The sequence below is a fragment of the Macaca thibetana genome, chromosome 3 (assembly GCF_024542745.1).
Source record: "Macaca thibetana thibetana isolate TM-01 chromosome 3, ASM2454274v1, whole genome shotgun sequence".
Taxonomy (NCBI): domain Eukaryota; kingdom Metazoa; phylum Chordata; class Mammalia; order Primates; family Cercopithecidae; genus Macaca; species Macaca thibetana.
Genome location: NC_065580.1, coordinates 74,816,310 through 74,828,543, shown reverse-complemented (window position 1 = coordinate 74,828,543; position 12,234 = coordinate 74,816,310). Strand labels below are relative to the sequence as shown.

Genomic DNA, 12,234 nt, shown 5'->3' with positions numbered 1-12,234 from the left:
ATTTTTCCAGTTCATAACTAAATCATCCATTATGCAATTCTTGATAGGGATTGAAAACACCAGGAAAGGATGTTTTCCATTAGAAGAGAAAGCAGTACAGATATTTTCAAACTTTTAAAATCATGGAACCTGGTTCTCCCATCACAGGTAGTATTGAGTGCAGATGACATTATTCAGACCTTTCTTAAGAAAGGGCTAATGTAAAAAATACATTTATTACATGAATTGATTCAAGGCCTGAAAATGATGATTAGGATAAACATGACTTTTGTCACTCCACTTTAGAAAACTCTCCCGAGTTCTCCTATAATATAAAATGGAAACCACAACTTTAAATGGACTCTCTGAAGCTGGGCACAGTGGATCACACTTGTAATCCCAGCATTTTGGGAGACTGAGGCAGGAGGGTCACTTGAACCCAGGAGTTCATGACCAGCCCAGGCAACACAGCAAGACCCCCATCTGCATGTAAAAAAAAAAAAAAAAAAAAAAAAAAAAACCTTAAAAAAAATTACTACAGCGTTATATATAAGATATATGGTGATACTTGCTGTAGTCCCAGCTACATGAGAGGCTGAGGTGGGAGGATCACATGAGCCTGGGAAGTAGAGGCTGCAGTGAGCCATGATCACACCACTGCACTCAAGCCTGGGTGGCAGAATGAGGCTATTTCTCTAAATTTTGTTTTTAAAATGAACTCCCTGATTTTCTATTAATATTGCTTCTGTTTCTTGGCCCCCATATCCATATAAACAGCCCTCTTTAACAGATTCTCCAAGCCTAGACACCTTTCTTCATTTCTCCCTCTCCCTCACCACCTCTTTGCTCATATCCAACCAACTGCCAGTCCCTCCACCTAAGCATTTCTCAAAACTATACAATTATAAGAACTTTGAGAAACAATCTCCTCACCTTCTCCAGTCACCCTCACATATCTCACCCAGAAAGGCCTCCAATTATCTCCCAGCCTCCAGGAAAGGTAAGTGCTCCACCTGCTCCATAATCCACTCTCATCATTGTGGAGCAATGTTTCTAAAACACCTGCCAAAACATGTTACTTCCAGTGGCTTCCCAATGCCCCTTAGAATATAATTCAAGTTTCTTAACTTGGCCTACAATCTCCCTTCCTCTCCAGATTCAATTCTCACCATCTTCCTCCCAATCATTTAAGCTCAGTGATTCTGAAAGCATGGTCCCTGGGCCAGCAGCATCAGCATCACCTGCAAACTTGTTAGACATGCAAATTCTCAAGCCCCACCCCAAATCTAACAAATCTGATACTCTGGGTCTAGGACTCAGCAATCTCTCTTCTCAGGAGCCCTCCAGGTGATTCTTAGGCCTGCTGAAGTTTGAGAACCGCTGCTCTATCTGTACTGGACTATTTCTGTTCCAATTCCCCTACTTGCCAATGCCCTGACCTCTTTCTGTGAACCTCACCACCCTGTCTCCACTTAATTAACTCTTCCTGGTCATACAATCTGACAAGTTCATGTTCAATCAAGTAATGTAATATGCTGAATCTACCTTGAGGTGTGTTCCAAACTAGAGTTACTGAGGGACTACCAGATATTGATGAAAAATCCTCTGAAGACACTTAAAGTGGAAGATAAATCTGGAAAGAACCTTCCTGGCAAAGTGTGCCCCTCAAGGATTCCCCCATTCACTTGGTGCTTATATAGTGAAATGTGAGCCTGCTGGTACCCTGGTGTCCTCCTGCTAAATACACTCAGCTCAGATGACTCCTAGCACACCACAGGCTGCACCTGAAGTCCTGATTGGGGGCACCTTCCCCATGGTGGGTTGCAGGAAGTCACCAAACAAGGTATCAGACTTTCACTACCTGACTTCATTATCAAGTGCATCTTCAGAATGAAATTAAGAATTTTATTTAAATTCAGAGATACCTAAATATTTAATAAATAAGTACAAATTTAAAATAATAAATTTTCTAAATAATAGAAGTCACTTCTTAATACAAATCTCTGGTCCTCTAGCTTTTCTCTCTCCTGAGCAGCACAAGACACATTAATGACATGTAGTTGTACCCAGGTTTTAAACAGTGGTTTCTATGGCTTAGGACAATGTTTTCTAGTGTTCTAAAATCCATATCCTCTTTTTAAAAAACAGCTTTATTGCGATATAATCGTAATCTCTTTTGATTTGTTGCTCTTCTTCTCTATCACCACCTCTTTTTCTCGGCAAGATTCAGTGATACAAACAATCTTTTTAAATTAAAAATGTAGCGATTGTAAACATGATCAAGATATAAAGTTTGAAAATTTTAAACATCACAGAGGGTCATACAGTAAAAGCAAAGTCTCCTTCCATACTCACTGACCTCCCCACTCTCCATGACCCCAATCTTCTGCTCTCAAAGTAACTACTCTTCAGTTTATGTCTAGATTGTTTACATATATATATACACACACACACACATATATGTGTATAATATGTAATTTCCCTAATTTTATACCTTAGGATTATACCACATGTATATTCTGCATCCCCCTTAATGGCATTTTGATTATCAGTGGTGTTGGGCTCCCTAGATCTACATACAGTATTGTGTTACTTACTGTTTAAACGTATAGCATTGAATTTGGTCTACATTAGCTCTTTGAAAGCCCCACTATACATGTAAGGAAAGAAGGGTCCAGAGGTGGTGATGGGTGATTTCAAAAGATTAAAGAGCCAACTACAAATGGAATTGGATCTTGAATTGAGGCCTTTTGAATTTATCTGTCCTGCTCTTTGAAAGTCAACAAACCTCTTTTACAATACTGATGTACCTGTGGCCTCTTGACCAAGTCAATTTGCTAATTGGCCTATTGCTAAGAGCAGATTTAGATGGTGATACTTGATACAGTGGCCTCCCAAGTTTGGAATTCTTTAATGCTAATTTACCATGCTGGGGATTTGAATTACTGATTATGGTATTCAAATAAAAACTAACCACCTCTAGGGTTTAAAGTAAATGTACACACACACACACACACACACACACACACACACACACAGACTCCTCTGCTTAAAGTGAAGAATTTTTAAACAACTTACATCTAACACAGAACTTCAATCAATTGCCCAAGAATATGCTGCTTTCTTTAGCCCTGTCTTCATGCTATGCTGCAAACACAGTGATAAGGAACATGAGCTCTAGAGTCACCTGATCTGAGTCCACATGGAGGCACTGACACTTCTTAGTTATGTAACCTTAAGTGAATTATTACTTTACCTCTCTAAGCCTCACTTTCCTTCTTTTTAGTCCCATCAAACTTGCAGCAAGCAATTCACTTTACTTCTTTGAAGGTAAGGTTAATAAGAAGTAATGTGACAAGGCATGCATGTGCTGAGTGAAATAATAATGTGACTATTATTATTTCATTATCCACTCCATTTATTTTTTATTCTTCTAATTTTTCTTTCTCCCAAGTCCATATTTTACATCCATCCATCTAATCATATCTGTTGAGCCATTATTAAGCACAAAGTTCTATGGATGGCACAGGAAAACCCAGCTATCAATGGGATGGAGTCCTTCCCACAGGAGCCTACAATCTCAAGCAAAGTTCAGAATTAATTAGTGGTTAATCTTTACTTCATAAAACGTATCAAGCACAGTGCAGAGCACTTGACACTCATTATCACATTTAATTTTAAGCTACCTGTGAGGTGGACGCTCTTTTACAGAAGAGGAATCTGTAGCTTAATAAAGCTGAGTACCTTATCTAAGCTGGATCCAAACTCAGGCAGCCTGACTCCCAAACCCTGCATGCACGTCTACACCACAGCCCAGGCCCCTCAGCTCTGTGTGCCTTCCTAACTTCGATTCCTCCTCTGCTTGCACTCTTTTAACATTAGTCATCTTAACAAGAACTCTTATCTATACAATTCAAGACGTTACACTGTGCTTTTAATACAACCCTTCTTCCATAGCTTTTCTAGAGGCAGCATGGTAGAGGCAGCTCAGTTAAGGGCCCAGATTTTGGAGTCTGCTGCTTGATAGCTGTGTGACCTACAGCAAGCCACATAAGCACTCTGTGCTGCAGGTCTCACCTGTAAAATTGGGTTAAGGCTACCCACACCCCAGAGATTGTGTTGATAATTAAATGTGTTAACACAGGTAAAGGTGTCAGCACAGGCAAAGCACACAGTCAGTACTGCACAAGTGGTGGGCTTCATTATTCATCCTGTAATTATGTATTCACAGTAGAATCATGTATCCCGTAGGTCAGGGACCACCTTTTCTTTTTTTAATACCCCCAGGATGGGCAAATCTTGCTCTCTCAACAAATAGTGTACTCAGTGGAACCCAACGGAACTAATGTTTCTTTCTGTCCGTAAATAAAAATAGATCATACTTGAAGATGCTACTTTGCCCGAAATGCTTCTTGTCTTCCCCCATCTTCAGTTCCTCCTCCTCCAACCTGGTCTTCATCAGGAGAGGGGAAAGAGCATTTCTTGCCTGGCAGGAACTCAAGACCTAGAAGAAAGAGGTCCTACCCTGCCAAGGAAACGACCTTCCCCTTCATCGCCTCTGCTCCTCTTCCCGTTTCCTGTGTCTTTTCCTTCTTTTCTCCTGGTGTTTCCTTCTCTGGTTAACTCTGGGGGCAGACACAGATATTCACAAGTCCGTCTGGGCAGCACACTCCGAGGTAGGGCACGAAGGTCAGGAGACAGGTTCCCGTGCCCCAAATCTTGGAGAAGATGAGTTAAAGCTCTTCGCTTCGATTACCTTCGCCCTTCCCGTGTCTCGGGAGCAATTCAGCATCACCTCACGTCTTGCCTTGCAGAAGTCCGGAATTCCAATCCTGAACTGGAGCTCCCCCTTCCCGGCCCCTCCGGTTTCCCTCTCAGGCCATCTGAGGAACTGAGGTAGGATTTAGCGGGTTTTAGGAGCAAACCCCCTCCACAACTTGGTCCTGGGCTTCCTCTCCGTTGAGCCTTGACCTTCGCCCAAAAAACAAGGACTCGTGCACGTGAAGCTGGCCTTGAACCCGGGCTGCGGGGCTGGACGGGACTCGTCGGCGCCCTGCTGCCGCACCTGGGCCGCTTACCAGAGTGGGAGGCGCGGGCGGGAGGGGCCGAGCCGCCCCAATCCGTAGGCGAGGCGGAACCGCCCGCCGCGCCTCCGGGAGCTCTCGGCGCTGCGCGTCGCCTCTGAGCACCCGAGACCATGGGGAAGCTGGTGGCGCTGGTCCTGCTGGGGGTCGGCCTGTCCTTAGTCGGGGAGATGTTCCTGGCGTTTAGGTGAGTGGCATCTTGACAGGGCGTCCTTGACTCTCATTCTCTCCTCTTCCAAGTGAGGTCAGGGGCTGCCTGGCGCCCCCTTCCTAGCGAGTAGGAAAGAGCAGCTTTGGAACCTCACTCCTCCATCGCACCCAGCAAACTGCCCCTTGAGACTCGCTTATGGGGAAAGTGAGCTACTTGCGTTTTCAAAGACTGCCGAGCCGACTTACTCCCATTTATTTTTTGAAGGTTATGACCCCCCTTTACTTTCTGAAGATCATGACCCCCTTTTACTTTCTGAACGTCATGACCCTTTTCCCAGCTCACCCTCAACATTCCGCTTGGGAAAAAAGGATGTCCATTGGGAACGCTGGACTGGGGAGAGGATCAGGCTACCAGTTGGATGTTTATGGCTGACTGAGACATTGCCCGGGTCTAGCTAACCACACAGAAGTACTGAGTTATAGAACCTATCCTAGATTTAAAGAACTGGCCAGATAGCAGGGCAAACCAGCTGAAACCTGCAGTTGGTAACTGGCATTTTGTAGGCATTTGACTTTTTGAAGTGGAAGATACAATGGTAGTAGCCAGCCTAGAAATGTCTCAGGAAAAGTCAATACTGGGCTAGAAAGAAGAATCTTTAAGTGGTAATGTACATTCATGAGTGGATCGAAAGCCTCTGCTTGCTTTCAGTTGTCTTTGAGTGTTTATGTATTTCTCTTAGTAGAAGCTGGCCTTCTCAGAGGATTATGTCTAGAATCTGTTGAGGTGCCCGATGCCTATTAGTAATACTTCCAGTTTGAGAGTTTTATTGTTACATTTGTTCCCAGTGCAACCGCATGGAGAATCATAAAATAATAGTAATAATAATAAAGTAGATCTAAGGGGTATTTTTAAAATAAATGACTGTAAGGTAAGTATCAAGTCTTCCTGAATATACTTTAATACAAATTTTAAACTATCCCTGATATTAGAAGAATGTGGAAACATTCCATTTCACTCTGGAAACAAGAAAATTGTATTGAAAAATAAATTGGCCAATTGTTTAAATTGTGGCTGGTTTAATGAATTTACATACTTGAAAAGTAAGTCAGCATAAAATTTTAAAATTAAAGCAAAAGTGACAGAGTTTGACTATTAGCACACCCTGTTGAATTTTGGGAAAGCAGTTTGGAAGGAGAAGTTCAAAGGGCAAGACTGTAGGGGATTAAGTGCAGATTTATAACAGACGATACTTTAGAAAATTAAGTAGGACTATTTTGTGCATTTAAATTAGTGATATTGTTCAATTACTCATACTATTAAATAGTGTCTTTTATTTGGGCAGCAGAATGTTTTCCATGTAGAATCATATTATAGTTTTTCAGCAATAACTGAGTAAGGTTAGCTGATATAGGTAAGATACCCATATAATGTCTACATTATGTAAATAAACATAAAAGGAGGTACCTACTTGTTATATCATTCATAAATTATGATAAAGATAGTTAACCAACACGAAGATGATTGAAGTCCACATTTAAACGTACATTTTGAACGCTGTGCCTTGATTTCCAGGATTGGGTTTTATCTTCTACAGAGAAAGGATGAGTGCCTCTCGAGAAGTGCAGCCAGTAGAACCTGAAAACTGCCGCCTTATTGAGGAACTTGGTATGTATGTGACAGTACCAAGAGGAGCCAGCACAGCTTCTTTGTCTCCATCCACCTGACTGAGCCCCACCAGCTCATTTAATTACCTGTCACTACTTAAGCCCTCCCAGTGGGACATCTGCCCCGTCCACTCTGCCTCATGCAAGGTCTTTAGGGGTGTCCTAAATGACATCCTTTGTGGCTTTTTCTCAGCACATTTCCTTACTGACATCTCTCCACATTACCTAAAGAATGTCATTGACCACACCCTGGTTTTCCCCTCACTGAATGCTTCTCCTTTCCTGTCTGTGATATTTCACTCTTCTCCTTGTCCTCTGTTACCTTCTTTTTTTTTCTTCCTTCCTTCTTTCCTTCCTCCCTCCCTTTCCTTGTTGTCATTCCTGGCTTCAAGTGTTATTTTTTTCAAAATTTATCTACAAGTACCAAGAGTAATATGACTTAGCCCCTCCCCTCAAGAACCTCAGACCCGGCTGGCACAGTGGCTCACACCTATAATCCCAGCACTTAGGAGTCCGAGGGGGGCGGATCATGAGGTCAGGAGATTGAGACCATCCTGGCCAACATGGTGAAACCCCATCTCTACTAAAAATACAACAATTAACCGGGCATGGTGGCGGTGGGTGCGTGTCGTCCCAGCTGCTCGGAAGGCTGAGGCAGGAGAATCACTTGAACCAGGGAGTCATCGGAGGTTGCAGTGAGCCGAGATCGCGCCACTGCACTCCAGCCTGGCGACAGAGCGAGACTTTGTCTTTAAAAAAAAAAAAAAAAAAGAAGGAACCTCACAGCCTACCTACCTTCTTTTAAAAAAATTCACCAAAATTCCACGGCCCAGTCCCTAACCTTACAAACTGCAGCCCTTCTTTTTTAGTCAGTTAAAGGGTAGCTCCATCTCAAACTCTCCCTAAGCTGAAATCTATTTTACATTTCTGTCCTTTTCTCTCTCATCCTCCCACCCACAACCAGCTCTGCCTCTAGACATTTTCTGTGTATGGTACCCTCATTCTCAAAAGATTCAGTTCAAAATCCAGGAACCACTGTTCCCCGCTTGTCCCTCATGCTTCTACGTGAGACATGGGCTAATCTCACCTACTAGCTAATGCCACAGCTGCTTATTTGGGCTCCACACCTCCAATTCTTCCTGACATTGCTAACAGAAAAATAAAATAAAACCAGGCTAGATTGTGTTCCCTGTTCTGAGAATATGTTCTTTCACTTTCTCACCTTTGCTTATGAAATTCTCTCCAAACTTACTTATTCCTCCGTCTCTGCTTGCTGAAATCAGCTGCTGAATTCTCACTGCACTCTGAAGCTCCGATTCACTTATGATACCTGCCACATGCCTTATATTATAGCTGGCAGTGTTCTCTCTTTCACTATCAGATTGTAAACTCCCTAGGGCCAAGGACTGTGACTTATTTATTAGAATGTGATGGGATAGCTTATTTTGGGATATGATTTTCTATTTTATTGCTATATTAAAAAATACAGAAAAAGTGCCCTTTTAATTTGAGTTTTCTGCCTTTTTTGCCTCTCAATTTCTAAAAAATAAAGTAATCTGAACCTTGCACTCCCTAGTCTTAGAGGTGGTTTGTGCTAGCAGCTGGAAAGCAGAAGAAACCAAAGAAACTCCCTTTCCTGAATTGTTTTTAAGAACCTGAGCCCCTTCAAGGGATTCTGATGGAGAAGGGATATGAATATGTGGATATCTTTGAATAATGGGGACCCTTACCCCACTGGCTGACAGCATTCTGGGAGAGGAGCAGGACCTCAGAAGGAATGGTTGCAAGGTATCTTTAGGGATGCTGGACCCTGTGTTCCAGCTAAGGTAAAGACCTTGTGTCAATGTATGACATGGAAGTAGCAGAATTGTCTAAATAAAAGGGACCAGTAACTGGCAATGAATAATTTGATGATACATAGTATAGAATGAATGCCAGATGGCCTTTCCAAAACATTCTGCTTAGGTTTAGAACCTACCACCTAAAATGATTTCATAACCCTAACAGAGAAACCCAGTAATGACTCAGATTGGATTTTCCATCAACTTAGCAGAATGGGGTATCAGAGTGATTTATTTAATTTTAAAAATAAGAAAATGTGACGTTTACTCATTTGTTTACTGTTTTGTGGTGTAGTAGTATTCATATTCACTATACAAATAACTCTCAAAATGTATAAGCCTGCAAATAATTAAGAGGTGTAATTAGATTAGATGATTGGTAAGGTCTAGTCTGACTCTTGAATTGTATCACTCAACTAGATTTGAGAAGGTAAAATTAGAGTTAATATTGTAAGTCTTAGGTCAATGTTCTGATTTTCCAAATATTTTGAAGAAAATGACTTAGTTGGAAGCAGGCTGGGAGCAGAAGAAAAAAATGCCATGTTACTTCTCATGTCTATTGGCATATGTTTGGTGAACTAAACAAGTTAGAATGATGATGGGTCATGCGTCAGTAGGACAATACTGGTATATATCTTTTGAAAAAGCTGCTTTATCAAAGGCTTGGTGACTATGAGCAGCCTGTTGAGTCCTTTACAAACATCTACATCATCCTCATAACCAATTTGTAAAGTGGGTGCTGCTATCTATGCTTTGCAGATTAGGAAATTGACATACAGAAGAATTAAGTTGTTGTTTGCTCAATGGTCTGGAACTAGGGGGTGATGGGCTTAGCTTATGAGCCAAGACCATTTCCTTCTATGCCTTTGTACTCTCTGTTGTGTAACACCACCTTTCTTATCTACTGACAACACATTTTTTATTATGGAAGCTTCAGGAAAGTATTACAACAGCAGGAAAACAGAAAATCTGAGATGCGAACAGCTGAAATATTACTAGGTATAGGTTAATCAAAACAAGGCGGGCTAGATATTTAAATTAAGATAACTGATAAGATAATACTTACAAGTCACAACTAGTTGAAGAGTAGAGGCTTTATAAAGCCATGAAAAGCTGCTGAAGGATTTTAGGTAGGGTATAGTAGGTTGTAACAGAGCTGGAGAAAAATTCTTATTTGTATTTTCAAGACCCAGATTTTTGAGGTTTATTTTATTGGCGGAAGAAACTCTTATTTTGTTTTTCTTCCCCAGTATTTTTTTCTGGGCAGAAAAGTTGAAAGATGAAATATCTTTCTCCAGAAATCATATCTCATAGATCTTTTTGTATTACGTTCATCTTTTTCTCCAAGGCTTTGAGGGTCAAGGATTGTTTTAACCAGGATGTTATCTGGCTGCCCTTGGCATCTAATCAAAGCTGCACTTGAAATATGAATACTTCAGTAGGGCTTTCACTGGGCAGGATTATTGAGTAGATGGCCTGTGTATTTAATACCTACCTGCCTTCCCTTCCACTCCTTTCCATTCTATAGCTTCCCATGTCTCCAAGATATGCTTCTACACCATAGTAGGTTCCATGTGTTTTCTTAACTGACTATCAGAAACTTCTCTCCAAGATGTGAAGTGACGATAATAAAATTAACTGATAGTAATGTTTTGATGTGACCCTTTATCAGAGTGCCTGTAGGGGATGACTGGAGAAATGAAGAAAAGAGTAAAGAAATGAAGTTATGCCAAGTAGTAGTAGGGTTGACAGGCTAAGAAGCAGTAGGCACCTATTCATAAGTCTGATTTTAGACTTAGCACTGGGGTTTTAATGATAGTTGTGCATAGACTAATAAGTGTGTGGGAAAGTCTCAGAGGAAGGTATCCTGGAGGCTTTTGCTCCCACAGGTGCCATTGTTGCTGAGATGCATGGGGCCTGTCATGCAGGCACAGTGTAGGTGGGAAGAAGGGGTGGTGACACTGTGCAATCTTGTGTGGTAATTCTTTTCCAGTGCTGAGTGCAAAGCACCAGCTTTCCCATGCTCCGGATGGAGCAAGTAAATTAAGACAGGCACAACACGTCTGAAAAATGCCCACTCTGTTTTAGGTGAGTTATTGAAGTAGGTTTATGCTGTCAGAGGAGACATGTAAAATTGTGTTTGGAAGGGAAGAGGAGCCAAACACAATTCAGGATATCTTGGACTCAGAAATCATCACCCACTTTTCAATAGTTGAGCCTCAATACATGACAAAGTTCAAAAAACAAAAAGTGTTTATTTCTTTTTTGAACCAGCCAGCTTTATTAAGAGCTTCTGCAGTGAAAAGGCAAGTATTATGTTGAGTATAAGGATACAACACTGAATAAAACCCAGTTCTTGCCTTCAGAAAGCAGACCATCTAGTAGGAAATTAACAAGTAAACAGAGGGGTGCAGCCTAGTATGAAAAAGATCATGGTAGACATAGTCACAGATGACCATATTAATACATAAAATGGATGCTGAAACCAGGAAAGTTTGCATAGGTTGAGAAGGTGGCCCCAAACCTCCAGGAGCCTGTGGCCTTGGCCAAGTAGAGGTAAGGTTAGGATGGGAAAGGTCTGAGTGTTGCAAGGAGAAAGCAACATATGCACAGAAGTGCTGGTGAATGAGTCTGGCCCATTTCACAAATTACTCACAGGACAGTAGTAAGTACCACAGCACAGCTGCAATGTAGAGTAGAGAGTGGGGCCACAGTAACTGAGACTGGAGCCAAGATGTTTGGGATCTAGACCAAAGAGCTTGGTATTTATACTGTCAGCCCTCGTGGGCCTCTGGGAGGTTTTAAGCAGGGGATAACAAGGTCAACTTTAAATTTTAAAATATGACTCTCAGCAGTGCAGAGAATGGGTTCATGGAAGCAAAGCTGAGTTATTGGGAAACTATTGTAGAAATCCAAGAGGAAGTCCTGGAGCTTGAATGACTGGTGATCAGTTGGATTTGGAAATTAAGGAAAAGGAACGCATCAAAGGTAACTCCAAGCTTCCTGCTCTAGGTGTTTGTGGAATGGAGGCACCATTCATTGAAGTAGAAATATAGAAAATAGAGCAGATTCGAAGCAGAAACTTTCAGATCAGTTTGGGACCTGTGGAATATGAGAAATAAAAGACCCAGGTAGAAATGTCCAACATGCAGGTTCATACAAAGGTCTGGAACTTGGAAGAAAGCTTTGAGCTTGATTTAGAGATTGGGGATTAAAGAGCATCCAGGTGGAAACTGAAGCCATCTGCCACGACCCATGTGGGAGTAGAGTGCATCATGTGGGGAAAATGGATGCTTTGCCATGAGAAAGAGCCATGGTCAGACAGAGCCTGGAAAATATCCACCTATAGGACAGAGAGGGGAATGAGATTAAGGTACAGGGAAACCAATAGGGGAGTGCAGAGAAGAAGGAGAAACACTTGAAAATAACCAACAAATATTCAATGCAATTTTTAAAATGACTTTATTCAGTTTGCTGGATTCTTCTGATGTCTATGTCATTTTGTGTGGAAATAG

At 41.6% G+C, this 12,234-nt stretch overlaps 1 protein-coding gene across 2 annotated transcripts in view; it reads left to right on the top strand.

Moving 5' to 3' along the window:
- The first annotated feature begins 5,122 nt into the window (after positions 1-5,122).
- Positions 5,123-12,234, top strand: part of PON3 (paraoxonase 3) — a 30,373-nt gene continuing 23,261 nt past the window's right edge. Inside the window, exons 1-2 of one of the 2 annotated variants that reach the window (XM_050782939.1) lie at positions 5,123-5,250; positions 6,787-6,879. In XM_050782939.1, the coding sequence (XP_050638896.1) occupies positions 6,816-6,879 (64 nt within the window). In that variant the 5' untranslated portion in view covers positions 5,123-5,250; positions 6,787-6,815. The remainder of the gene's footprint in view (positions 5,251-6,786; positions 6,880-12,234) is intronic. The other variant, XM_050782938.1, reaches the window with a different exon arrangement.